This window comes from Cariama cristata, unplaced genomic scaffold (assembly GCF_000690535.1).
Source record: "Cariama cristata isolate BGI_N322 unplaced genomic scaffold, ASM69053v1 scaffold14839, whole genome shotgun sequence".
Lineage (NCBI taxonomy): Eukaryota > Metazoa > Chordata > Aves > Cariamiformes > Cariamidae > Cariama > Cariama cristata.
The window spans coordinates 5,738-32,186 of record NW_009636439.1 but is presented as its reverse complement, the minus strand read 5'-3'; the positions used below and the strand labels follow the sequence as shown (position 1 = coordinate 32,186).

The window sequence follows — 26,449 nt, the reverse complement described above, 5'->3', positions numbered from 1 at the left end:
TGATCCCCTGATGCTTGCAGGGTATGGAGGTGGGACCCAGTCACCTCTGGGGAAGCAGCTGGGCTTTGAGAGGACCTGACTCATGAATGTCATTGCAACATGGCTGAGGAGGTGTCATGTCCCCCTCCTCCCAAGCTTTGGCTCTCCCGCTGCAGCCTGCCTGCACCATGCCACCACTTCCACCGAGGCACGCTGGGGCCTGTTCCCAGCCTGGATTTGGCTATTCCTGTGTTCCTATCCTGACCTTGCCAGCTGGTGCTTAAGGAAAGGGCCCTGCAGCTCCTCAGCTGCTCCAGGACTGCCCAGCTCCTCCTGGGCTCCCCGCGCTCCCCAGCCCTCCACCACCTCTGCCCAGTGCCAGCCATGCAGGCACCAAAGCAGGAGCAGCTGATGCACAGGGGTTGTGCCAGCCCTGCCCTGAGCTGGCTGCAGCCACAGGATGCCAAACAAGCCTGCGGCCAGTTTTCCCTTCCCCATTGTGCCTCCCCTAGAGCAGGGATGGGATTCCCAGTGTACCTGGGGAAACAAAAAGCCTCACCATGAGCCCATGTTGAGTGTGCTCCCAAGCCACACGTCAACTCCCTCAGACAACAGCCCTGGCAGCCCACAGGTCCTCAAGGAAGCTCTTGACTACAGCAGACCATGGTAGAGAAGTGTTGAAGCAGGGATTTTGTACGACTTTGGGACATGTCGTCTGGAATGCAGACGGGAGTAGTGATTTCCACTGGGTGAGTCATGAGGGCCCCATGGGCTTGACCATGAACAACCTTGCAAACCTCCTTGCCACTCCTCTTCTGATCAAGGCACCAGCTCTCCTTGAAGACAGAGGAGATCACCCCGGCCCTGGGAGGAGCCCAGCAGACCTGTGAAGGATAACACTGTCAGCTCAGCAGGGATGGGAGAAGAGAAGGTGCTCAGCTGGGCAGAGACGAAAGTTAGAGAGCGCTGAATAAAAGGTGGGTGAGTGTCAGGGCATCAGTAAGGCTGTCACTAACCGTTTTAGAGCTGTCACGGCTGCCTTCCCGGACAGGAGGGATGGGCTCCTGCCCTGAGCTGTCTGCACAGCCAGGTGGCCCTTGACAGCCCCGTTCTCAGCCCTGATCTGGTTTCGGTGATGTGCTTCAAGCCACAGCAACCTATTTAGCTCCACTGAGTCGGACTAAGCAGAAAATGGCAGCAGAGCAAACGTATTGTGGGAAACTTCAACACAGCAAGGAGAGAGATCAACAAACCATAGATGATGCTTTTTGTATTGGGAGATCTATGAGAAGGCCGAACTCTGCAGCTAAACTTCTACCCATGTTCTCTCCCTTTGAATTTGTTTCCTGATCTCCCTAAAGATGATTGCTGCTGATGATAAAGAGATGCTCCTTCTGCCTTCTCAGGCACATCTCTTCACACTGCTCTGCAATGCCTGGCCATTCTGGTCTGAGGGGTCATTAAGAGTTCTGCCAACATCCAAGCATCCCCTGCTCCTCCGAACCAGGCGTCCTGGAGCTGGTCTGCTCACAGCAGGCATCACCAAATAGAGTAAAATTTGGGGCTAACCATGGAATTTGTTTTTGCCTGTAAGTATTTCCAGTTGCAGCCCTGGAGCAGGACTTATGGAAAGCCTCACCTGCAGGGAGGATCTTCACCAAAGCACCACTACTTTGTTTGACTCGTTGTCTTTGCATAGTAATAGTCTTGAGACATTTTCCTTGCTCCTTGATTCAAAGTCCTGTGAAAAGGCCTTTTCCAACCAGTCTCACAAGTTCCCAGCTGCTCTAGACCCACAGCAGCACCAAAAGAACTACCTCTCTGCTCTGACAAACTGAGCCGTACCTTAATGATGTCTGATAAGGGACTAAGATAAGAGGAGCCAGTAATCTCATTGGGAACCCTTTAGACAGGCATTAATCCTGCTGTCACTGAGCCCCTCAGGAAAACCATTTCACTGACTTGATCTTCTTCAGCTGTTCCTTCACATAATTTATGTGTAGCTAATTGCCACAGTAGTGGCTCCGGATGTGAAGCAGATGCTGCTGAGGAAAAAAGCATGTTGCATCCTTAAGTGATGGCTCTAATCTCTTTAAATAAAGGCAAGGCTACTTACAGTTGATGGGAAGTTCAGATCTCTCCTTTCTCGTCTCCATCTCTCTGCAAAGCCAGCCGGTCATTCATTTTTTGACACATGAGCAAAAGTGCTCAGCTGTGGCACTCCTTATTTGCAAGAATGGACAATATTTCTCCACCTGGCCACCCATAAGGTCACAACTGTCCCTGCCACCAGCAAGGAGATAGAGACTTATTTACAGCTATCTATAAAATTCCTCCAGGATCTTTGTCTTTAGACTACTACAAAGATTCTCTACTAAAAAGTGGAGTGCCAGAGGAATAGAGACAAACAACGTGAAAGCAAACTGGTGACTAGAATTAAGCGAGACTGGAGAACAAGCATATGCGGCAGTTACTTCTCTGGAGCAGAGGGAAGGAAGATGCCTCCTTTTCTGTCCTTAAACGACAGCTAGCAAACAAGCCATCACCCCTACCAGCAGGCAAGGACCAGAGAGCAGTGGTCAGAAAAGTCACAGGGAGGAACTGGCGTATCCCAAAGAGGAAACCCAGCTGCTTGTTCACTGTGATAGTGGCCAGCTGCTGGGATGTTTGGAGATATACCAAGAAGTTTGCTTTATTTGTTTCTAAAGAAAAGTTTTCTAAGAAACATCTTAAAAGTTGTCCTGTCAGCAGTTGCTGCTGACCTAACTCATCTATGATATCCCACTGACCCTTGTAAACCTCCTCCATTTCCTGCATATTCTGTAAAAGGCCAAGATAGCTCTGTGAGCATTTGGCCATGGAGACAGGCCTTCCAGAGATGCTTTGACTAGAACAAGAGGCTGAAGAACAGGGAGAGAGAGTGTCAAGCTATACTCAAGGCAGCACAGAGCAGAGAAAGGCACAATGGAAATGGAATTTTAATTAAAAAAGGAAAAAAAACCACAAAAAACCCCGAACACCCACCCCCAGAAAACAAAGTGGTCTCTCCCCCTGCACAGATCTGCTATGTTCCCTCCAACACAGGGAGTACAGAGATTTCAAGTGCAAGGGTCAGCACTCCCTTCTGTTCTCCCAGCAGCTCTGCCTTCCTGGAGATACAAAAAAGCCAAACAAACTGACAGCCACTGCCCCAAGACCCCATGAAGGAAGTGGTCCCTGTTTGGCACAACGTTCAGGAGATTTTTCTCCCACAATAATGGCATCTTAGCCAGACAGATCGATCCTTGTCCCCTTCTGATCTTCAGTCAGCACACTCCTTTTCCAGCACAGCCTGGCCTGCTACATCACCTCTTTGAGCTTCCAGCATATGGGTTGAAATACGCTGTCTTCTTACAGGGCTTCAATGCAGCTGATGAGTCCAGTTAAATTAATTCCTCTGGAAGTGGAGCTCCCAGAATCACACGTTCATATCATGGCCTCCATGTGCAGAACCTTCAAGGCCTCTGAAATCTGAGAGCTGGTGTCGATCTGGCCGTACATCCCCACCAGGAAGGCCCTGTGCAGTAACACTGCAGCGTGCTCTGTGAAAAGGAAAGTCAGCATGAGGACTGACCTGAGAGCTCCAACTTGCAACTAAGAGCAATCCACCAACAAACACTGGGATGAACGTTTTCAGCTGTGCAAGAAATTCTCTCCTTCCATTAGAACACGGCACAATCTACCTTCTGATAGCTACGTGGGTATGTGATCATGTCAGCGATCACAACTCAGAGAAAACCATAAAGGAGCAATATCTACTTCAAGGAAGCCTCCCTTGTCTCGATGACAAAGCTCCCCTGTAACGCTCAGACCAAAGCTACTATTGACATAGATCACCTGCACGTTTCATGGTCTGGTCTAGGCAACACTGACCCTTGGGAACTTCCCAGGGAGGCTGTTCCCAGCGCAGGAGCTCAGCTTTGACCCTTGTGAGGCTAAGCTTGCACCAAAGGTGGCAGATATCAACTTACCTTGGCAAAGGAGAGTGTATTCGGGCAGGTTCCTCAGTGCTGTCTGCACCACCTCAAAGTCTCGGCTGCCAAGGCAGTACATGAAGGTGGGAAGAAAGTCTGCAGCAATGCTGGGAGTAAAATATGATAGTATCAGTACAGTCCAGATCACTACCAACAGGCATGCAAGATGGGCAGCCAGTGCCCAGCAGTGACCTGGGACAGCCTAAGTTCCAGTGGTCCTCACCTGGGGTTGTTCTGAATGGAGCGCAAAGCCAGGCTAAAGGCCAGATTTCGGCAGGATTCCTCTGATGAACTCATCAGCTTCTGTAAGTTTGTCTGAAAGAAGATGCACAAATCAGGATCACAGGGCCATCCAGGGAGCACAAACTCCTCAGACTTGCATTACTACCCCTCCAGCACCAATCCAGCCCAACACATATCCAGCAGGTACTGGCTGAGCCAGGAAATCCCTCTCTGTAAGAAGGATTATCCTGGTTTTGAATACTTTAAAGCACCCTTCTTGTAATCTTATTCCACGTGGGACAGCTGAGTTTTCCCTAGGCTCCAGTGTTTTCAACAGAGCTGTTCTGCTCTCTCCTTGCGCCAATACTGGGAAGAGGACAGAAGGTTAATTCTTCCTCTTCCTCTGAGAAGTTAAAGTGGATGATGGCAGAGCCAGTAGGCAATCAAGAGAAGATGGCAGGGAAGTAAATACTGCCTGCTGTCAGAAGGTCTAACTGAAGATAAATTGCTCCTAAGATTCTGCAACAACCACCCAAAAAGCAGAGGAAGGGTGGCATTTAAGCTAGCTGTGCAACACAGAGTCTTGTGAAAAGAATCTCTTCCTTCCAGTGGCACTTTGAGACACTAATACTCACAGCAAAAAAGGAGAGAATTTCTGGCCTCCGTCTGGACATCTCATCAATGTCTGTCAGCACCTCCAGGATGTCTGGTGGAAGACACAGGTTGAAAGGGGTGACTGAAATTCACTGATCCAGCAAAGGATCTTTTTCCTTTTGCCTACAAATCCAATCTCCCAAACAGTCAAGTTTTCCCACCTGCTCACAGAGCTAGTGTAATAAAGGCAGTTCTTCAAAAAGGATGAGAACAGCTAGGTCACGTGCCAGATCAGCACATCCCAACCTGCCCAGGCAGAGGGCACCAGCACTGTCATGGTTAGGCAGGGGAAGGAGTGGAGTGGGGTGTGAAGTTTCAATTCCAGAACACCTTCTTCTGTAACTGAAAGATCTTCATAGAAAGCCTATTTTAAAAAACAGTGTGCAGGCAGGATTTCTTCCACCTATTTCTAGTGTGGAAGGAAAACCGTCACCCCAATACCACAACTTAGGTCTGAACACTGGACACCTGTGATTTCAGAAAACCTTTGGAGAAGCATGTTGTTCCCATATGCCAGGTTAACATTATTTTCTTCCATGAAGGCCAATTGGGGATTTGTAACAAAAACCTGCTTCTCATCTGTTTGGTATTTTTATATCATTAAAAAATAGCACTCCTATCAGCAACCCAGACCTGGCTCGACATGAACTGCAGCACTCCTTGAATTACTCGTACTATCTTCCAGAGCACTTACAAGATCCTTGAAGAGCCCCAGAGCAGAGACAGTTGTAGCACTGCTGAGCTAAGTGATAACAGCATCATAGGAAGCCTCTATCACAGAATCACAGAAGGTTATGGACAAGTTCATCCAAAACAAAGCCACATCCTAACTGCTGGAGATTTCCAAACACAAGACTAAAACGGGAAACTAGCCTGTAGCCGACAGATAAGTAACAGGGTTGGCATATGTCTGTGTTTGCCCTGCATCTCTGTACAGCTCTACAGGTCCTCACTTACCCTCAACTGTTTGGCCCCTAGAGAGTCTCTTCATATATGGGGCCATTTCAGCTGGTGTGAGAGGAGTGAAGAGAGACACGCTGACGAGGGGGAGAGAGCCAGCTGCTGCTTCATCTGCAGGGAGGGGGCAGGAGGGGGGTGGAGAGAGAGAGAGTGAGAAAACAGGTCACTCCTGACAGTCTATGGAGTTCTGACAGGGAGACGGGTCCAGTATTCCCTACCAGTATAGTAGTGTATCATGAGCCGACCAGCAATACTCTAATACAGTTCCTGGCTCTCACACTGTCTCTGGCCTCACTGCACCTTCTGGTACCCCTCAGCTGACGCAAAGAGAAGGAACCTTCCTGAGCTGCTTTAATACTGAATAATCTTCCCATGCAAGTTGTAAACAGTGGAGAAGTAGATGTACCCTTAAGGTTTCCTGATAGGTCAATCCTTAAGCGTGGGCGAGGAAGGCAAAATCCACAACAATGAAACTTGCCCTTGTTAAGAGCTGTTCTTCTGCTCCAGTAGTGATACCGCTAATAGGAAAACAAATTAACCCGTCCCAGATACTGGTTCCAAATCACTGAGCATACAAGTGCCATTCTCCTCTAAATATCCTTTTGTTGGGCTGTTACAAGGAGTGCAGCATACAGCCCATAAACGCATTTGTGCTCCAAAACATACTGCAGGTTCACCAGCTGGAATCTCTTTCCCCCACTCAGACTCACCATCCTTCTCTTCATCAGAGCCCCTGTCCAAGATGCCACTCTTACTAGGCAGACTCAGCCCAGCCAGCAGGGACTTCAACATTGCTAGGTCACTGTTGTCTGATGATAGGTCACTGGGGGAAGAGATGGCATGTTTAGCTTTCAATAGCAATAAGGGCATGAGGACAAGTAACACCGCATATAAGTACACTAAAACAAATAGTTTCTCAGAAGCAGAAACAAGATTTTTCCTTTCATCGTAACTGGAACTCAAATGCATTTTTCCCCCATATCTGCAGGTGGGACCCTGCAGCCACCACTCAGGGAAATGATCCTCCTGCTGGCCCTCTGGAAATGACTGGAGGGCACTACAATGCCTCAATAGGACATTTAGGCTATTATGTGAGTTGAAGTCATTATCCTTGGGCTCAGTTTTCACCTATAAAAAGGGATATGCTGCTCATCTCAATAGAGGCTTAAGGGAGCTAAGGGTGAAAAAGTGCTATATTAATAGCTAATTTGTCACATCCTCTTGCTGTCTTCTGTCTGATTAGCTCACAGCAGCCTGACTGTGCAAGCTCTCCATGAGCTAACCATGGGCTAACCAGAGTAAGGAAGCTTACTGGAGCGGATCTGAGTGCTTCTGCAAGAAGGAGACAGCTGCCTGGGCATTGCATGTGATGTACTTGTGGATAAACTGGACAAACTTGCTGATGAAGGCAGCCAGGTGCCGCGAGGATTTTCTGTAGTTCTGAGAAAGGATCAAGAAGATGAGAGTTAACAAAAAAAAAAAGCAGTAATGCACTGCCCCATCCTGCACCTCTGGGTACCACGTCTGGGTACCAGGGAGTAGCTTCTTGAACTCCTGCCTCCTCTTTAAACTCTCCAAGGTACTCAATACACTTTTTCGTTCTTAGGTATATGAAGGTTTTTTCTTCAAATGGGAGAGAGCTGGGCTGGCCCCCTGTTACACGAGCTTCTCCACCTAGTGGCTGGCAGCCCGCACATGGCGGGGGGGGCGGGGGGGAGCAGGTACTTTCCTACCAGTAGCAGACGGATGAAAGACAGGAGACAGTCCCATAGTGCCGCCTGGTGCTCGTTCTGGAAGACTTGCGGTTGGAGCAGCTCCAGGATCCCCAGGACATGGATAAAGAAGGTCAAATGGTTCTGCTGCCTGAACTCCTGGAAATTGAGGTGAACACGGCCGTGCAGCAGTGCTGCAATCATTGGCAAGTGCCTGAAACGCCAAACAGAAGAAAATCCAGATCTAGCCTCTTTTTAGAAACAGTTACATGTTGTTATACCTCAGCTCCTGGAAGGAAGCATCTCTTATCCCCTCCCAGGGTTCTGGATTTGATCTCTGTATCCATAGAATCAGCAAGGCTCATTTCCCACCCACTTTCTGTTCTCTAGTCTCCAATTCCAAGAGGACTGTTTCAGGACAGACAGGGAGCCAAAAGAGGTGCTGCCTCATTAGAAGAGATACGACTTTGCTGCCCTTTCTCTTCACTTTTGTACATGAACATGGATTCTGTCACAATCACCATGATTGCTGCAAGTTTGTTCCCCTTCTAGGGCAAGGGCGGATGCTTTTCAATGAACTTCAGCCTCACAGAGGGTGAAAGGGGAGGGTGGTACCTAAGAAGTAGGATGGGATGAGCCACAGCTAGCTTTCTGCAGGCCATATTGGCATCCCACACACGGCTTTCTGATGACTTGGAGTCACTGGTGTCTGCGAGGAGGTTAATAAATCTGTGAACCAGGGCATCGAGCTAGAAGAAAAGTAATGAGTAAACAATTAAGAAGTTTAAAGCACAATCAATCCCCTGGCTTTTCAGCAGGGTTTCCCAATTCCTTCCCAACTACAGAGGGGGTTAACAGAAACTATTTTCAGGTAGAATCTGCAAGCAGATGCAACGTTCCAGCTGGCACAGGATCTGAAGTCCACAGTCCCTACAGATGTCAAAGCAGGATCAGTCGCCTGCACACTTGTGCTTTACAGAAGCCTTTGGCACACAGAAGCTTGTGGTGCTTATACTATTTTATGAAAGGACACTGCAAAATAAACCACACCTGAACTCTCTGCCTCAGAGTGCAGGCAGGGATGGGGCAACAGAAGAACAAGGTAAAGAAACCAAAAAGTGACCCAGGAAGCTTTTGTCAGTCCTCTCCTTTTAGACTAGGCATGAAGGTAGCATCCACTCTGGGTACACAACTGGAAATGGGCCTTTCTACCCCTCTAACTTTACCTTGCATGTGCTGCTGTCTCTGGCTCCTTCGCTGGTGAGAAGCATCTCAGGCATAGGCACAAGGAGCTCAGGCAGTTGCAGGTATATCTGAAGCAGAAGGTCCTGGCAGCATTTTCCCACGGAGCTGAAGGAAAAAGGGAGAGGTCAGCCACTGGTTACTACGTTAGTTCAATCAGCAAACATCCCAGACTCATAAGATTAGTAATGGCCTTCCTGCATATGGCAAACAGACCATGTAAAAGAGCAGCCACTGCTAGTCTGAATCAGTGTTTTTTCAGTCTTTGCTTCTCTTGAACTACTTAAATCATTCACAGTCTACAGGGATCCATCCACAGTCTATCGGGATCCATCATTAGGCCATTTGGAGTTACAGAACTGCAGTTACAAAGGGGCACAGGACAATAAAGCTCTGCTTACATCTCCAGTGAAGAGTTTCAATGAACTCATGGTCATCCCCATCCCAATTGGAAGAGTAGTCAGAAGCACAACTATTCAGACTAGCCAGCCTGTTCTCTACACACCTGCTCTTCATAGGTCCCTGGCATAGTCTGTACCGGGAGCAGTACAATGCAATGGCAACCGAGATTACTCGGTATCTCTTCTAACACCACCATAAGTGAGGTTAGAATTCGGTCAGTTTGTTTCACTGCCACAAATACAACATCTTCCTGTTCCTCCCACAGTGCTAACATAGCTGTTAGGAAACAATCTAGTGTCCATTCAGCTTTGAGAGCAACCATAATGGTCAGAAGCAGGATGCGTTATAAGGAGTGATTCAAGGGATAAGTAGACAAGAAATCCCATGTTAGGAACTAGTAATTAAAAATACCCCATTGCCTTAAAGAAACAAAAAAAAGCATGCCAAGCATTTCATCCCAAAGTCCTAAAAGCAAAAGGGCCCTTAAACTTCACTCTGAGAGTCACCTTCCTTGTCCAAGTACCACTTAAAATTACTTATTATTACCCAAAGCTCTGGGAGGTTAGCGTGCACTTTTCATATGGGTTCTGGAACACAATATTCTTACTGAAGACATGCTGGCAAGTCTTATCATTACCTGGCTGCCCATGCCCAAGTAACTACAATTACAGTAGACAGTGCTCCTTATTTGCAACCCCACCTGCTTCCCCACTGCTGGATGCAGCTGGTCAGATACTCCGTTACTTTTTTGATGCTCTCAAGGTCCCCATGAGAACAACTCAGCAACAAAGGCAGTCGAGACTGGATGAGTGTGCAGGAGGCCTCTTCAGTGTTCTGGTATCTGGTTTCTGCTTCAGCCAGGATCAGCTCCACCATGCTGATCAATTCTGATGCCTTTAGGTGGAGCACAAATTCCTCACGGCGCTTCTGTAACGCAAGAGAACACCCAAACTGAATCCACACTGAATCCCTAGATCCTTAGGTTCCTTTTAGTCACACCTTGCCCAACTGGAATGAAACATCTCTTATGACTAGACTTAAGAACTGCCCCATACCTAGAGCTCTGAAAGCATGCATCACAGCCCCAAATAAAACCTCTTTACCCTTCTTCTACTTCTGAACTCATTTAACTCCATCTCAGCATGTGTGATGGGTCAGAAACCATAATTCAGTCACCAAAGAAATTATTCTGTGGAGAAAAGATGCAACCCTCTTTTCATTGTAAAATGGGAATTATCCCACACTAGGTTTTAGCTTGCTCACCACTGTAGCCTTGTGCTTAGATCTTTAACAGATATTGTGACAATTGCTGCAGAGGAAGTGCCAAGTGAGCAAACTTATGTGTGTTCATATCGGCTTTTTGGACTTGAGTGCCACTGTAATAAGTAACATAGCAGAGCAGCTAAACAACCAGCTGAGGTACAGGCAGCAAACTTGGCATGCTGCACCTGTATCACTCCAGCCACCTCTTGGCCATCGAAAAATCAGGCATTGTGAAAGTATTGCCGCTCACTCCATCCAGAGAGGAATCTTGGAAGAACTGAACCACTACCTGAGGAGTTCTTTGGTCCCTTCCCTGCCAGATCCGAGGAATGTGGATACAGGCCCACAAGAAATCCAAGGACGCAGTTGGGTCAAACCTGCCAGAAGACAAAAGAAGACAGATTTGCAATTAGAGCCAACACAGCCCTCGGGCAGCACACAAACACATGGCAGTGTCTCTTAACATCATGAGTACTGTGAAGAGAGAAACATCTGCATATGTAAAAATAGGATCCATTAAGTCCTGAGAAGGGGTTTGGTTCTGTTCCCAGATTATGACTAAATATTTGTTGCAATGAGCACAGCACAGGGTATGGAGCTGAACAAATGGCATTCAGCAAGAGTGTGGTGGCTACACAGAGCCTTGCACCATAAGGCCAGAAGTCAGTCATCAAGACAAACAATTGGTACAATCAGACCAGTGACCTTACTGTCCCAGTGTATAGAACCTCTGATTATGGCTGTTATCCTGGATTACAGAAATTCATGAAATTGTTAGTGAGCAAGAGATCAGTAACAAAATAATAAGCAAACTGAACTACTACCAGTTTTAGAAGTGTTGCTAGTTTAGTCATGTCCTGAATTACTACTATTAGGTGTTAGCATTTCCTGGTCCATAAGCATAACAAGTTTAAGCAAGATACTACTACAGTGGCACTTCAGTATTTGAGAGCAACATATAGAAGCTGAAAGCTAAGGCTGCTCCAGAGATCAGAACTGGGAAACTGATACCAGGAAGGGGGTTAGAGAAAGACTGGTAATGGAGTTTAGTACAACCAAAAGATCCAGCAGAGCCTGCCCAGGTATGCCATTAGTTCGCTATCGAAGCCATCTTGCAAACCCCATGTTTAAAAAGACAATCAATAAGGGCAATGCTAGATGGATTACCCAGCGATTAGCACTTCCTGTTTAGAACACAGCCAAATCTTTATGTGCTGCTTTCATCAAACAGCAGGTAATATTTATATCAAGGTACACAAATCAGCATGACTGAAATCAGCATCCTTCTCACAAAGCCTGTTTTTGGCTGGGTTACATCTGGCAGATGCACCGTGGAACGTGGCAGCTCTTGTTCTCAGCTTCTGTTTGTTCTCTTTCAGACACAATGAGTCGCCCAACTGAAAACTCCTTGCTAGGCCTGGAAAACGAGACTCACCTTTGCTCCCGGTTTCTGCAAAGCAGAAGCCTAATGCACTGGTGCAGTGTGGTCCAGCTGGACTGGTGAGTCAGAAGAGCCAAGAGATACGGGCGGAAGGAGGGCACCTGGGACCCTGCCTGAAAGGGCCAAACAAGGAAAAGATGTAATAAACAGATTCTTGCTGCGAGGTGGATGTAGGAGATGCTATGTATATTACAGAAGGGTAACGATCCAGGCAGGCAGACAGCACAGAAGACAACATGTGGATTTAAGATTTGAACTGCAGCACTGTCTAACAGAACATGGCATCAGCCGTGAAATTCAGATTTAGTCTTAGCTTCAGCATAGCACTTCTGGGCCAGCTATTTATCTGTCTGCAAAAATATGGATGAAAACACAGCTGGTTGGGCTGTTATGGGACTATGTTGTGTCTGTAATGCACTTTCAAGTCCTGAAAAGAACACAGCTGAGGAAATATAAAAATAAGATGAAACATAAGCCTTGCACTGAGCAGGATGCACCAGAATCCTCCTAGTCAGCCTGTACTGCTTTGGAACTGGTATAGCAACATGTGGCAAAACATAAAACTACACCTTGCCCTATTTCCAGGTGCAGGTCAGTACCCCAGAAAGGCGGTTTCAGCACAGTAGTCCCTCTACCCAACAACTCTTACTTTGTTCCAGGAGAACAGTAGCTTCTGCTGGAGATCAGGGCAGCTGCTGATCACTTCTGGGTCCAACATCTCCAGCCAGTCATTAAGAAGGCCAGAGGAGGGCCCTAGCCAAGCTGCTTCAGTACTGAGGAGAAAACAAAGCCAGTATCAGGGGTGATGTCATGAACCCAGACCTACCAGTGAATTCCCATCATTGCCTAAGCTCACCTGCAACTGTCCAGCTCCTTCTTCACTGGTGTTTCTTCTTTGTCCTGGAGCAACAAGGAGCTCACGACAGCAATTGGTTTCATGGCAGGGAACCTGGCAGTGGTCTCAACAGTAGCTGAGAAGAGGACAGTCAGGAGTTCCTCCAAGTACGGAGAGTGAGTTTCGATCAGACCTTGAAGGACTAGCAGAGGGAGAAAGATGTCACTCATTAGCTTCAGGATGTGGTGAAAGCTATGGAACCTTATAAGAATATCATGAAGGCAATCAGTCCAGTATTCCTGAGAGCCTGGCTCAGTAAGGAAGAAAGAAGCCATTTCTATCTGGGACAGTAGGCTTCTAGTTCTCATTTTGATAGTGGAAATCAATAGTTTGTCAAGAGACTTAATCCCAGCCCCAGATCACAGTTTATAAACCCACATACCAGTGCAGGGAAAGGAGGTGATACAAGATAGGACCCAGTTTAGATCAGTTCACATTTCTGATCCAGGCAGAAGGCAGCTTCCCACAGCCTGCACAGTAGGCACTCCCTTGCTGGGCTGGAAGTTCAACCTGCTGCTGCAACAGGGAAGGAGAGCAGAAGGACAGCCATACCTTTGCTGATGAGCTCCGGCTCCACATTACACTTCTCTCCTGATTTCAGGGTTGCAATGACGGCACGTACCGTGGAGCTGATCAAGTCAGGGTCATGACGGAAAGTCAGAGCTTCTGTGAGGTGCAAGAAGCCACCTCGAACTGCAAAGAGATCACAGCACTGGCATCAGAGGGTCAAACCAGCCCGTACATCAGGCTTCCCTTCTACAGATGCCCCATGTGACTCCAGGGCACAACTACTCAAACACACAAACACACTACACTACTGCCATTTTACTTCCACCAAAAGCCTTGACAGCTCTTCTGCATGTTACAGGGACATGGGGCTAAGAGGAAACTCTATAACCACAAACCCATTTCCATGCTTAAGCTCTTGGTTACAGACTCCTCCTCCCAACAGATGGCAAATGATAAACTCCTCTACAAGTCATGATGTGACCTTGTTTCCTGCATGCTCATCTTTCAGGACTACAGCTAGCACAGAATTCCTGGCCTGAGCAATTGGAAGTTTTCCCTGAAAGATCTGCTGTGCTTGGTGAGATGCTACTAGGTGTCTACTGCAAACCCTCAGAGCTAAGTCACTTGTTTGCATCCTCATGGAGTTTATATAGCACAGTACAAAACCTTTCTTTGCTACTGCTAAGCATACCTTTCTAAAAGGCAGCCCACCACACTTTCTGCTCTGGGTGCAGTTTTGTTTCTGCCCCTTTCTTGTCCCACTTTGTCTACTTCGAGGCCCATAAGCTGCCCAATGCCAGTACCGTCACTGATCCTGTGCCTCGAGGAGTACTGCACAGCAAAGGCCTTCAGTTGAGCACGCAGAGGACTATCTTCCACCGCAGGGTTCTCCAACCACTGCAGCAGCTGCATGAGGACTTTGAAGAAGAGCGAGGAGAAGGCAGTGTCTTGTGGCATGCAGCGCTGGGGAGTGCAGCAAAAAAGACTTGCTTACACACACTTCACGAATACAACAAAGATAGCAGGAAAGATGCAGATAGTGGCACATACTGCCAAGAATACACAGAGCACACCTACTCTGTTGGACCGTAGCTCACTCAAATGAAAGCAGCAGCTTCTACTGTACAAATACAAGGCAGCAGACTCAGCCACACACACAATACCTCTCCCAGCATAACTAAGGGTAACTTTGTGCCTTCTTTCATCATGATGAAAGGAATGAGATACTTCACTGGATAAATCTCAACCTGCTCTAAAGATTTCTTTAAGAAATTACAGATTTGAGCTCTCAAGTTGTCTGCAAATGCCCTGGCTTGCAAGACATACCCATGCTACAAAACAGCACAGGCTAGAGATCCCAAAACCAATAGAGACCCACAGCCACAAATCCACAGTGCTGCACAGTTACCAGACTGGGTAAGTTACACATAACCCTGCATGTAAGCCCCAGTTCTCAGCAGTGCTAGGCTAATGTGGCCAGCCTGCATCCAGATGCTTATGTCCAAGCAACCTGAGTCCTTCTGTGTCATGCTCCCCAGGCTCCATTTCCAGCATTACACAGGTAGAGGGTCTGCACACAGCAAAGCAGATGCACTGCAGACTTTATGTTTCTTCCTCAGCCCTCTTTGTGAAATGCTACAAAGATCATCATCTTACACTGCTCACCTGATACTGGTACAACTGGCGCATCAGTGGGCAGGAGATGAAGTGGTTACGATGCATTGCCATCACCAACGCACCACTGTGCGGTGAGTTCATCAGTGCAGCTACTGCCTGGAGAAGTCGTGCTGTGATCCCGGTCACCTGTGTGTTCCCTTGGCGGATGTGTGCCAGTTCCTGCCCCAAGGCCTGCTGTAATGCCAGGGCAAGTGGTCGCAAGTTTGAATTCTGCCATCGTGGGTCTGGATTTAGTGGGAAAAGCTGGTAAGATACAGAAAGGAGTAAGTTTATGAGAGCAAATGAAAGGACTTGCTATACCATAAACATCCTGAGGCAGAGGACTGATTTACCTTGTACAATTATACTGACTGTGGCCTAACTGGAATCTTCTGATACAGCTTTTTCAATATTTTAGTGCCCAGTACAGGAAGGTACGCAGCATCCATGCAACCCCAATGTGACTAATCAACACTGACACTGCCGGGGAAATCACCATACTATCCAAATACAGGCAACCAACTTGGCCAATTAATTCCCTGTAGGCTCCTTCTGGAGTCAATGGAGAGAGGGAGGCTCTGCAAGCAGACGAGCCAGAGTACAAATGCTGTTTGCACACAGCTTTGCTGCCAAGGCCCTGCGAGCATTTCACAAATCCTCCATCCACTGCTGAGAGGAAAGGCACTATACACAGAACAAACAAGGTACACAGACAGTAACATGCTAGTAGGCACTACTAGTATTAGGCATGATCAAAAGCCACATCATGCTCAAACTACAAGAAAAAAAAATCCTCCCAGTATCAATTCCACCAGGCTGTAATGGTGCAGCCTCACTGCATGCAGGGCTTTCACACTTATTGCCTACAAACACTGCAGGAGGAAGGGGTCAGAAGATGCAACTATAAGAGAAACAGATTTTGTAAAGCTGCTGCAGGGAAGCAGCTGATCAGGTAGACATTATACCAGTACCTGCAGAAAGATGCCTGCCAGATCATCCTCTGGGCCCAGAACCCGGACTTGGCTTAAGGCCCGGATACGGCTCTGACCTTGAGAGTTCTCAGGACTAGATTTTGACCTTGCAGTCTCAGCACTGTCTGCAAAAGGAATAAAAGAAAAGAAATAAAAATGCCTTTATGCTATCTGGAGCCCCAACACTGGATCACCTTCAGCTTTACAGTCTCTAACTACCAAGGAATTCAGTAGTTTTTCTCTCAAGGTAAGCAAAACCTATTTTTCCATATCACTCAGAACAACCCATTGTAGTAAACTCCAAAAATATTGGAATTTCTCCCTTTGCCATGAGTGAAAAAACTCTAGCAAGGATTGATGTCTAACTGTAGCTTGCTAATATATTGCAATGCAATCCCTTCTGAAGGCAGTTGTTCTTGTCCCTCTCAACAGCAATGAAGGAAGGAAGTTTGGATGACTTTGATATTTGGAAGTTTAGGCTATCCCAGCCAGTACCTCTGCGGGCTGGTAAGGAGGCAGTGAGCAGGGAGTGGAAAGTCTGGCCTCCTGTTGCTCCTCTCTCATGCTGAACCTCCACAAGGTGAGCCATGTAGTCTGAAAAAGGAAAAAAAACATGAACACATCATCATCTCACTCTCTTTAGTAAAGCAGGACAGTATTGGTTGCTGTTTGTACAGCTCCCATAGTGAAGAGAATTTGCTGTTCCTATGGACTTTGTAAACATGATGCTCTTAAACCTTGCTTCCTTTACAAGGTAGCCTCCAAATTACTTTTTAGACTCTGTACAATCCAATCCACAAAATCCTTCTCTATTTCAGGAAATACAGCCAAGGGCCATCCAGACAAGCTCTAGGGAGGTGTCTACAGTGACAACAGGCTGCCAAAGCAGCCCGTGCACAGAGTTTGCTGAACTAGTTCGGATTTTTCTAGGGAAGTCACAGGAGATCCTTGTGAAAACTGTTCAAGAAAAAGTAAAATGCCCAGTCAGCCTCATATGAAGCTCTTACTCTTGTCCATGATGTTCTGCTCCAGCGTCTGCGGGTCATGAGATACTGCCTGATCAAGGTACTGCAGAAGTTTGCTCATGCTGGAAACTGGGATTCCAAAGGACTGAACAAAGAGAAGTAGCTGCTGTGGCTCCAGGTCCTGCAGGGCTGAAATACACAAACACTGAGTCCTCAGACCTCTGAATTGCCCACAGAGGGTCATCTTTATTACCTGATCTTTGTGCTTTCAGCTGGACCAACAGTGACATGTTAATGACAGGGCTGAAGAGAGCCTAAAGCCAGAAGTCTGACAGCTGCCTGCTATGTTTTCTTTCCTCTGCAAATCATTGCCTTGTTATTGCATCTTCCAGTTAATTCACTCACTGGCTAATTTGATCTTCTGTTTAATTTAATCAAAACCTCAGTAATCAAATCATTCGTATTAAAAAATAACTTCCACCCTATCTGTTGATGGCTGCAGGCAGGAATTATTGAATAATCCAATCACTGGCTATAGACAGTTGTCATTTAATTAGTAAGAAAGGGATGAAAGCTCTGAATACCAAGAAGAAAGAGAGCACTGATGAGCCATGCAAGGACAAAAGTAACTACAGATATAGCTTAGATCCTTCAGACGCTGCTTTCCACGTGGCAAGCACAGCATGCCCTATGGAAGCAGGGCTGTGTCTGTTGTCTGGTGACTGCATAGCTTAGTTCAATCTGAATTGTTGTAACAAACATGGGACTCCAATTCAGAGTCCCTCATTTCCTTCAAAATACACAGAAAGTGCAATATCCATACAGACTCGCTCCCCTACCTTAGAAGTAATAGAGACTGCACATAAAAGCCAGCAAGATTCAGCACTTGGATCAGAGTGGGAAGAACTGCCTTCCATACTGCAAAGTAAAGAGCCCTACCAAAGGCACTGACCTCCTCTTCAGTCTTCAGCTTTCACTATTAATGTTGTGGGGATTAACCTGTAGGGTCTGATGGTTAGTGAGGTTGTACCTGTTCTCAAACCCTTGGTACATGAACTACACATCATGGCTGATTAGGGAATCACCCTGGGACATCCTGTAACATTCCCTGCCTGGAAACAGCTCCTATTCTGTACATCTGTTTGACAGCCCTAAGGGACATAGCAAAGAATCTATTGTATGTTTAGACTGGAACTGTCACAAAACCCAGAGACACACTGCATTCTAAATCCAAGCTCCTTGCTCAGGTGTAGCATCTGCAGTGACTGGTGGCCCCACCCAAAGGCATCCAAGTAGGGTGGCTGGGCACACAGAGGACTCGAGCAGGGAAGCCTCTCCCTTTCCTTTCAGGAGGGTCTGAAACACCAAACATCCCATAGGCTCACCTGCATCCACAAGACGTGGGACCTCAGAGCGGATCATACGCAGCTTTAGCCAGTCAGGGAGCAGCAGAGCCTCCTCTGAGGTGTCAACCAGAAAAGCGGTAGGAAGGGGCTTTTTCTCCGGGAACCAGATGTCCAGTAAAGTATAAAAGTCACCATCCCCTGCTTAAGAGAGGATAGAAAATTATCTCCCATGTTCATAAGCACCTAGAACACCCTGCCCTTCTCTATACAAATCAGTTAAACCAGAACACTTTCTTATTCAACAGTTGGAAACAACGCGGGAATAAATACTATCAAGTGGAAATGTGAACTACATATCTGAGTGTCCACTTCTCACACTACAGTAAGTCTCTGAGTCCTTCTTGTTTAGCACAGAAGGACACACCATCATTTTAATATTCCCTGCTGTCTGCAGAAGGCAAAAAACCAAGCCTGCAAATCCTTCACTCTGCAGCAATATTCTGATAGATCTTACAGCTACAAACAATACTGCAAGGGACAAGCCTGAGAGTAGAAGGATTAATACCAGTCTGACCTGTTAGGAGACAGCAGATAGAGGAAAGGCGTTCTGTATTGTCCATGACCCCTTGAATAAATCTGAGTACACTTCACTAACCTTGAGGTGGCCCCAGTGTCAGGAGAATAACCATGGCATGAACCACAAGGATGTGCATAGTGGCTGTTTCCCCACTAGTCCAACGAAGGAACACCTGATCCTGGGACTCTGACTGGAAAGGGAGAAAATACCAGGATGAACAAAGGTGGGGAGAGAAAGGAGAATGAGATGTGAGATACAGATGAAAGGAGAACATGAGAATGGACAACTTCAGTCAGACCAAAGTTCCACCTAGCCCAATATCTCCAACAGCGGCGACAAGATATACTGAAGCAAAAGTTAAAAAAAGCTTTTTACATACACATACACTTGGCTCTGATACTTATGCCAACATCCAATTTTTTTCAGATCAGGGAATTCTTGAATCAGACATGGTTTATATATACTCAGTAACCCACAAAGGGCTTCTCTTTTTGTTAATTCGTTCAGTTTCTCTTACCTGCTTAAGCAAGGCAGGGAGGTACTCACCCAGCTGTACACTTCCTCACCCTCCTTACTCTGGCGCATGCGTTTGATGTAGCGAGAAAAGATGGAGAGAAGAGCAACAAGAACTGCATCCGATTCAGCACAGTATGAGAGTTTGGAGAAGAGGTGAGACATGATAGTAGATCGCTCCACTATGAGTCGGGCTACATCCTGCAAGGGGAAAAGATCTGTGAGGTCTTTACTGAACAACACAGCCAGATCCTCCTATTTCACTGCATCACATTCTCCAGTTTCCATCATCAGCCCAGTTACCACCACTCTGGAGACCAACATGTAGAGTCAGGAGTAGAACTGTCACAAGAGGGAAACCAACAGTGCTTTGCATGCATCTTGTGATACCTTACAGCATCCCCAGCTGTAGCACAGCTGCATTTTGATGCATCCCATTAGAAAGTGAGCATTTACCTAGTAAAAAAAAAATAAAAATCTGCATTTCTCTGAAGAAACAGATCTACTGACTCTTCTCATTTAACCTTCTCCATGTATCTAAACAGATCTACGGAGGTAAAAAGAGCACATGAGCCTTAAAAGCAATGAAAAAAAGCACCCAGAGATACAACAGTGAAAAACGACATTGTTCCAAAAAAAAAAAGTCACCAAAGCCTTTTTTAAAAAAGAAAAAAAAAAATCAGAAATCCAATTTTGGTTATAGGAGAGTGCAAATCCCACCACCATGGTTCGTGACTTCCCATTCTCTCCTCAGATACATGTGACTGCAGGTTTAGCACCTGCTTACTTGTGAAACACTGTCAGGTCGTGGGATTTCTTTCAAACTACTATTCACTGTTGCATTCCCCATACCATCTGAGATGGGCTGCTGGACTGGAGGTTATTGCTCTGGTATCGTTTAACGATATGAAACCAAAGACACAGGTTCCCTTCCCACACATATGCAGAAACAAAAACACGCAGGTATCAGATTCACATGCTCCCAAAAAAACCTCATCCTGTTGGTACAGTGAGTCACATGCCTACTGCTGTCCTGGGACATGCCGGGTCTCCCCCATGCAACCCCTCTGCCTTAGCAACCTGGCCTCTCACCAGAGCGAGGTCATTGTGCTGTCCCTGCTCCTCCACTGGGGCGTGCTGGGAGAGGTACACCAGGTAAGCACTGATGGTCTGGGGATCTGTCTCCATGTGGATGGCCTAGAACGAGAATTCCTCTCATTAGAAATCAGGGTTCAATGAAAACAAGCACCAGCATAAGAAAAATTCTTCTGCAAGCATATAAACGTGTCGGTATTGCACCCGCATGCAGTTTGCTCAGATTTGTTGTAGCATAAGGACAAAGAATAAGCTGGTCACTTATCCCTTCCAGCTATTAGCCCCTACCTGTTGCAAGGCAAGAGCTGTTGTTGCTCTAACACTGTCAAACAGCGGCAGCCTCGGGAGGGCTCTCCGCAGCCACTGATATCCCTGCAGCAGTTCAGAATCGCCAGAGTCTTCTTCCATGGGGTGATCTTTCTCCTCTCCATCACGCAGTCCCCCTTCTGACAGCACCAAGGACAGGCCCTGCAGAAGTCACATGGACACAGCTGTTGCATTTGAAGCCACAGCTGGACCGCTAGTTTCATATTTGTGAATATAATAGAAACAAGCTTCAAACATCATGGAACAATCCAAAACACAACACATATCTCATAATGTGTTTGCTTGACAGCTGCCCTGCTTGAAGTTTCAGTCTTCCCTAAGCATCATCTTTCTGAGCTCTCTGCAATTCTGCTTGCCTTGACTAAGCTCCTGAGCACCAGGCACTCACTCATTTACGTTCCCCACAAACAACAGCTGCCACCAATTACTCCACATAGCACACAATCTGCTGAGCCTACACCTGAACTTCAGAGGAAACAGCAAAATCCAGGTCTATCTTAAGAAAAGCACTATTTGGCTGTTGAACAAAGAAGGCTTCTGAGCAGTAGGGAGTAGAAGTGGATTTGATGGGGTTTGGAGATTGAGACAAATTACTGAAGGATGACATGAAACAATTTCACTGTGCTGGCTCTGGACTCTGGAGAATCTAGGACTCTGCCCTCAGCTTCTGACACACCCTAGTCAAGAAGATTTTCATTTTGCTCACCTTCATGGCCAGGACCCGTGAGGCCACCTGGGAGGAACTCAAGCGTCGTAGGAAATAGTCGAGCACCTCACAAGTTGTCTGTTCATCTGCTTTGGGACCCAACAGCAAGTCTTGCAATCGTCCAAGCAACTGCCTTTGTTTCTGTTGTCTCTGTGGAGCGAGAAGTTGGCCATTCCAGTGAAATCAAATCTGGGATGCACAGAAAGTAGGTAACAGAAGCGATCCCCAAGAGACTACTCACCTGCCGTTTCTTGGCACGCTGCTCCTTACTCTCGCCCTCTTCTTCTTCTTCACCTGAGGTCGACTCATCAGCAGCATCATGAAGCAGGAACTCACAAAGGCACTGCACAGGTAGGACATCCAAGGAGCCCTCACTGGACTGAACCAGATCTGCCAGCCATGGCATCGACTGCGATGAGGCCTAGGAAGCAGGAGAGTAACAACGCAATATCAGCAGAACATAGATGCAGCACACTGATCATTTCATTCCTGAGCAGTAAACCACCTTCCCCTGCATCCTACTTAGCTTCCTTTTGCCTCTCACTCCGCTCAAATTTCAGAGACAAGGGATCAGATCCCAACATAGCCAAGCCATCAAGGGAGCCCACCTGTCTTTGAATGATGTTGAGAAGAAAGTCAGGATGACGACTACGACACAGGAGGTGGCCCAAGCGAAGAGACTGGTTCAAGCTTTTCACCTGCTCCAGGACATGTGGTGGAGGTCTGCGTGGAGGGCCCCTACCAGAGAAACAAGAAGTTATTCACAGGCAGACATACTTTCACTCTGGTGTTGATGAGAATCCATCAGTTCAGTAGAGCATGAGGGCCACAGGCAGGTGGCAAAAGAAAGACAAGGATCAAATGTGACACATATCCCACGGACTACGAAATCTCAGGGCTCTTCTTGCCCACATCAACCACCCTATGAGCAGCAGGGTTTCCTGACCAGCATTAACTGGCATTTCATGATGGCACCAGACCGCAGAAGGCTACTTACTGAGGGTCCAGACTTGTCAGCTGGGACAGCAAGAGGCTGCTGCTCTCTGTAATTGTTTGCTTTGTGGATGCAGCAGCCAGGTGACCCTCAAATGCAAGAATCTCCTGTTTTTCTCTCTGGGAGATTTGAAGTTCACGATTAATCATCTCTGTGCGCGTCTCCTCATCCGTCAAGGTACATTGAGGATAGGAATAATTACTGAGAAAATAAGTTAAAAAAGAAAATGGTTATCTCGGCCTATTCAAAACTCACAAACCAGTCAAAGTCCCCAGGACCTTGGCTCCATTAAGCAACACAGAAAAAACAAGGCAGCTTCCCATTGGGGCCAGGGAGACTGAGACCTTTTCAGCAAGGCACATCACAGTCATCCCTCCCTTTTTCTCGGCTTTATTCCCTTGCTTTTAATGTTTCTGTTGGGGTAAGGCACCTTTCCCACTCCCATTGTTGCTGCCAGCCAGCTTATTTTACACCAGTCCCACTGGAAAGGAAGGAGCCAGCTGGCACAAACTTCATTCAGAGATACGTGTTTTCACTGGTCTATTTGATTCATGTAGGGATTTAAGCATACTAACTTGGTCATGACCATTTCCATGAGCATTTTTAGAGAGGGGTACTCCTCCCATGCAGCCAGACCTGCAGCAGAGAAGAGAAGGGCAATCAGGAATACAGGAAAAACAGTGGGGGTCTTTGTAGATACTCTAACACACTCCAAGGTGGGGAGACACACAACAAACCCACTTCAGCACAGCTCACCACACTTAGAGTACAGACAACGTGATTCCAGTCACATGCTTGTCCAAACTCCCACGCTGTGTATTTTCGCACACACAGGGAATACGCAGTCAGTTAACTGTGGTTATCTCACCAACCCAGCACATGCCTTGAACACAGGCAACCAGACTTCAGCAGAAAGCACCCTGGCCAAATTTTTGCAGCAGAACTAGTATCCTGAGAAATGTCCACACTTACCAATGTTTTCAGGATTGAATGCAGCCACTACAAGCAGGAGAGGCCAGGCTTTCCAGTAGAGGGTAGAAATAGCTAAATTTGGAGGCTGGTACCTGCAAAAGCCATCAACAGATATAAGTGGTTGGATTTGGTTACTTAAGCCCATCTCAAGCCTGCATTTCTCCTTAATCATGCAGTGTTTAGATACAGGCACACCAGTTCAGTGGTTTTTAAAAAAAAAAAAAAAAGCCTCTTTCAGGAGGGACAGCAGGGTTCAGCTGAAAATTTCTAGAGCAGAAAGGTCAGAGTGCTTGCAGAGGAAAGACCATTCCATGACTCAGGCCTTAATTGCTCCAGAGAAATTCTCACCTGAACATGATACTGAATAGGTTTCCTCACGATTTTGTTACTACAAATTGTAATAGGGAAAAGCATCTTAAAATCTGTGAGCTAGGATTGTTAGTCACAAGGCGAAAATAAGCTAGATCACAGGATTGTCTATGTGATAAGCCTTACCCTGGCGGTAGCTGGATATTCTCTGGATGGTGATAAGTGCACAGATTTAAGACCGCGTCAATCAGCTGGATTCTTTCTACCCTCAGGACCTCGACATCTGGAGGAGGAGAAGAAAAGACTAAGCAAGTTATTGACCCGTCTACCTGGCTGAGAATCCTTCAAGAAAAGCATCACAGTATAAGAAAAATTTTACTTCAAGCAACTATGTTATTGTGGGCTCGTTCTCATGATATTACAGGAACAAAAAACCAACAACACTTAAAAAGCAGTAATACTTTAAAAAGCTGCAAGTCAATATATAAGGATATCGATATTTTCAGCTGCAATTTGGTTTAAATTCTTAAGGGCAGGTTTTTTTCCCAAATGCATCCAATATGATACCTGTATCTTCTCAGAACTCAGATACACTCCTTCAGGTAAGCAGTGAATCTGCTTAGAACTGCTGGGGCTCAGGGGAACTAAAAATGCATTTCAACTTTGTTGCAAGTTTTCAGACCTGCTTTAACTTAACTCTTGAGTCTTCCAGTATTTGAAATGGCCCAGTATTTAAAATGCTCTACTGAGAGGCTGGACACATTTTCAGAGGATATTCAACAGCAAAATGTAGCTCATTCCACTTGCACTGACCAGATCTGGATTAGACTTTGCTATTAACCAGCCAGCCCTAAAAGCATGTGAGATGCTTTAGAGTCAAACACCGACAACCTCCTCAACTCTGACACAAACACATATAGCTCAACTGAACGGACATACTCTCCAAGGATGCATGAATTTGGACAAATGCCGAATGAATTCAGAGAAGGGGTAAGAATTAAGGCTGCTTTTGTAACTGCTATTCTGTAACAGTGTTTGAATAATGGAACTGGGAGGAGCATACAACATATGGGTTAATTACTTTAACTTCCAACTCTTTCATTTTTGCATGGCCTAAAAATTTCTATTAATTTTACAGTATGCATAAAGGACTAAATTGAATTTTAAAATGCTAACTCAAAACTTTGGGTGGTTATTCACAGTCCTTCATCCTCAACACAACCAGTAATTTCCCAAACACTCCATGATAGAAAATTAGTAACAGAGAGAAACAGTAGGAGAAAATAAGAAGCTTCCCTAGTGAGAAAGCAACAGCAATACGTGTCTGGCTTTGAGCCAAATGCTTAGCCATCACAACTATAACATGCTTTAAGTGATGTAAAGGCTCTTTGGTACGTGGTAGGAGCTGCCTCAGCCCTGGGCGGCAATAAGAGGACATGTAGACAGAAGGAACCACTTGCTGGCTAGAGCTTTCTGCAGTCTTACCATCTGCTTGCACAGCCGCAGCCCGCTTCACCAAGTGGTCAGCAAGCTCCATGGCATCTGCAGGGCCAAGAGGAAGGTCCCGCGACAAACCGATCACAAGGATCCGCATCAGTGTGTCTTCAAGAATGGGCACCTCAGAGCAGAGGCGAAGGAAGAAGCTGTAGGAGATAGAAGCAGCATGACTGATGTCTCATGACAGCAGCACGAGGGTTCCTGAAACCCTCCACAGATCTTAGAACTCATGTGAGCAGAAGATAAGTCACAGCTTAATTGACAACCCCTTCCCTGGTCTCCAGCTCCAAATGCAACTACCTGAAACAAATTGTTTTATGGAACATTGCTTGCATTGCTTTGTACCTCTGCACTTCAGCCTGCTTGAGCCTGAGCTCCCTGATGTTACCTCAGTAAACCATACAGTGCAGGGCTGCCCTTCTTACAATTACAGCATCGAGATACAGAACAGCTTGGCACAGGGAACAGGAACGAAGGAGGAAGGGGAACAGATGGAGAATGGGGCAACATCCCTCAATTTTAAGGCAGTGTAACAGATGAAGAAAATCTAAGCACAGTTCCAAGCCTTTCCAACACAGAGCTATATAAGGAACCCAGAAAACACCCATTCCTCTGCCTCCAGCTACAGCAGCTCCATGCTTGTACCCAGCTATGGGCAGGGAACACACTCACTTGCGGTCACTCTCAGGGGGCCAGTTGTCCCATTTGTAGTAGGTTTCTGGCTGTTCTGTGAAGAGCACCTTGTGGAGGCTGCAGAGATGAAAAGGAAACACCGTTTGTGTCAGGTTCAAAAACACATTCACCAGTCCTGTCTCCTCAAACTCCTGCTAATGCTTTCCACCTTACACATGAAGGAGCCTCCTCAGAGAAGCTAGTCTAGCAAAGGTAACAAATGAATCATAATAGAGGACTATACAGTACAGGCATTGGGCTTTTACACTTTCAGTAACATATATCTCACTTACTATTAATGCTGGCTTGACCTGCCTCAGTAAAGCCTTGTAGCAGATCCCAGGATACAACCTTCCCACCTGAGGCAGGCAGAAAACACAGCACTATCTATGGAGCCCTCAACCATGCAGCCTGAAAAAGGACATCGGACAAAAGAACAACAAGGGGTCCACAGGGATCATGCTTGGTCAGGTAACTGGAAATTCCCTATTGGGCTGGCCCAAATGATACAAATCAGAAATATTTTCCATTATCATATGTTTCTGGTAAGAGGATG

The 26,449-nt window shown here is 46.5% G+C and overlaps 1 protein-coding gene across 1 annotated transcript in view; it reads right to left on the bottom strand.

Annotated features, from left to right (window-relative positions):
* Positions 1-2,952: 2,952 nt before the first annotated feature.
* INTS1 (integrator complex subunit 1) overlaps positions 2,953-26,449 on the bottom strand; it is a gene marked incomplete at its 5' end in the record, with an annotated part of 29,230 nt that continues 5,733 nt past the window's right edge. Inside the window, 35 exons of the mRNA XM_009707925.1 lie at positions 2,953-3,560; positions 3,990-4,099; positions 4,216-4,307; positions 4,850-4,920; positions 5,826-5,939; positions 6,539-6,651; positions 7,141-7,268; positions 7,562-7,754; positions 8,156-8,289; positions 8,767-8,890; positions 9,885-10,111; positions 10,737-10,824; positions 11,883-12,001; positions 12,538-12,661; positions 12,745-12,925; positions 13,336-13,476; positions 14,097-14,256; positions 14,959-15,213; positions 15,921-16,045; positions 16,416-16,514; positions 16,928-17,074; positions 18,271-18,432; positions 18,887-18,998; positions 19,355-19,522; positions 20,414-20,518; positions 20,705-20,884; positions 21,450-21,599; positions 21,691-21,870; positions 22,058-22,187; positions 22,447-22,644; positions 23,019-23,079; positions 23,416-23,507; positions 23,911-24,007; positions 25,210-25,367; positions 25,894-25,971. Coding sequence (XP_009706227.1) covers positions 3,445-3,560; positions 3,990-4,099; positions 4,216-4,307; positions 4,850-4,920; positions 5,826-5,939; positions 6,539-6,651; positions 7,141-7,268; positions 7,562-7,754; positions 8,156-8,289; positions 8,767-8,890; positions 9,885-10,111; positions 10,737-10,824; positions 11,883-12,001; positions 12,538-12,661; positions 12,745-12,925; positions 13,336-13,476; positions 14,097-14,256; positions 14,959-15,213; positions 15,921-16,045; positions 16,416-16,514; positions 16,928-17,074; positions 18,271-18,432; positions 18,887-18,998; positions 19,355-19,522; positions 20,414-20,518; positions 20,705-20,884; positions 21,450-21,599; positions 21,691-21,870; positions 22,058-22,187; positions 22,447-22,644; positions 23,019-23,079; positions 23,416-23,507; positions 23,911-24,007; positions 25,210-25,367; positions 25,894-25,971 — 4,732 coding nt within the window. The remainder of the gene's footprint in view (positions 3,561-3,989; positions 4,100-4,215; positions 4,308-4,849; positions 4,921-5,825; positions 5,940-6,538; positions 6,652-7,140; positions 7,269-7,561; positions 7,755-8,155; positions 8,290-8,766; positions 8,891-9,884; positions 10,112-10,736; positions 10,825-11,882; positions 12,002-12,537; positions 12,662-12,744; positions 12,926-13,335; positions 13,477-14,096; positions 14,257-14,958; positions 15,214-15,920; positions 16,046-16,415; positions 16,515-16,927; positions 17,075-18,270; positions 18,433-18,886; positions 18,999-19,354; positions 19,523-20,413; positions 20,519-20,704; positions 20,885-21,449; positions 21,600-21,690; positions 21,871-22,057; positions 22,188-22,446; positions 22,645-23,018; positions 23,080-23,415; positions 23,508-23,910; positions 24,008-25,209; positions 25,368-25,893; positions 25,972-26,449) is intronic.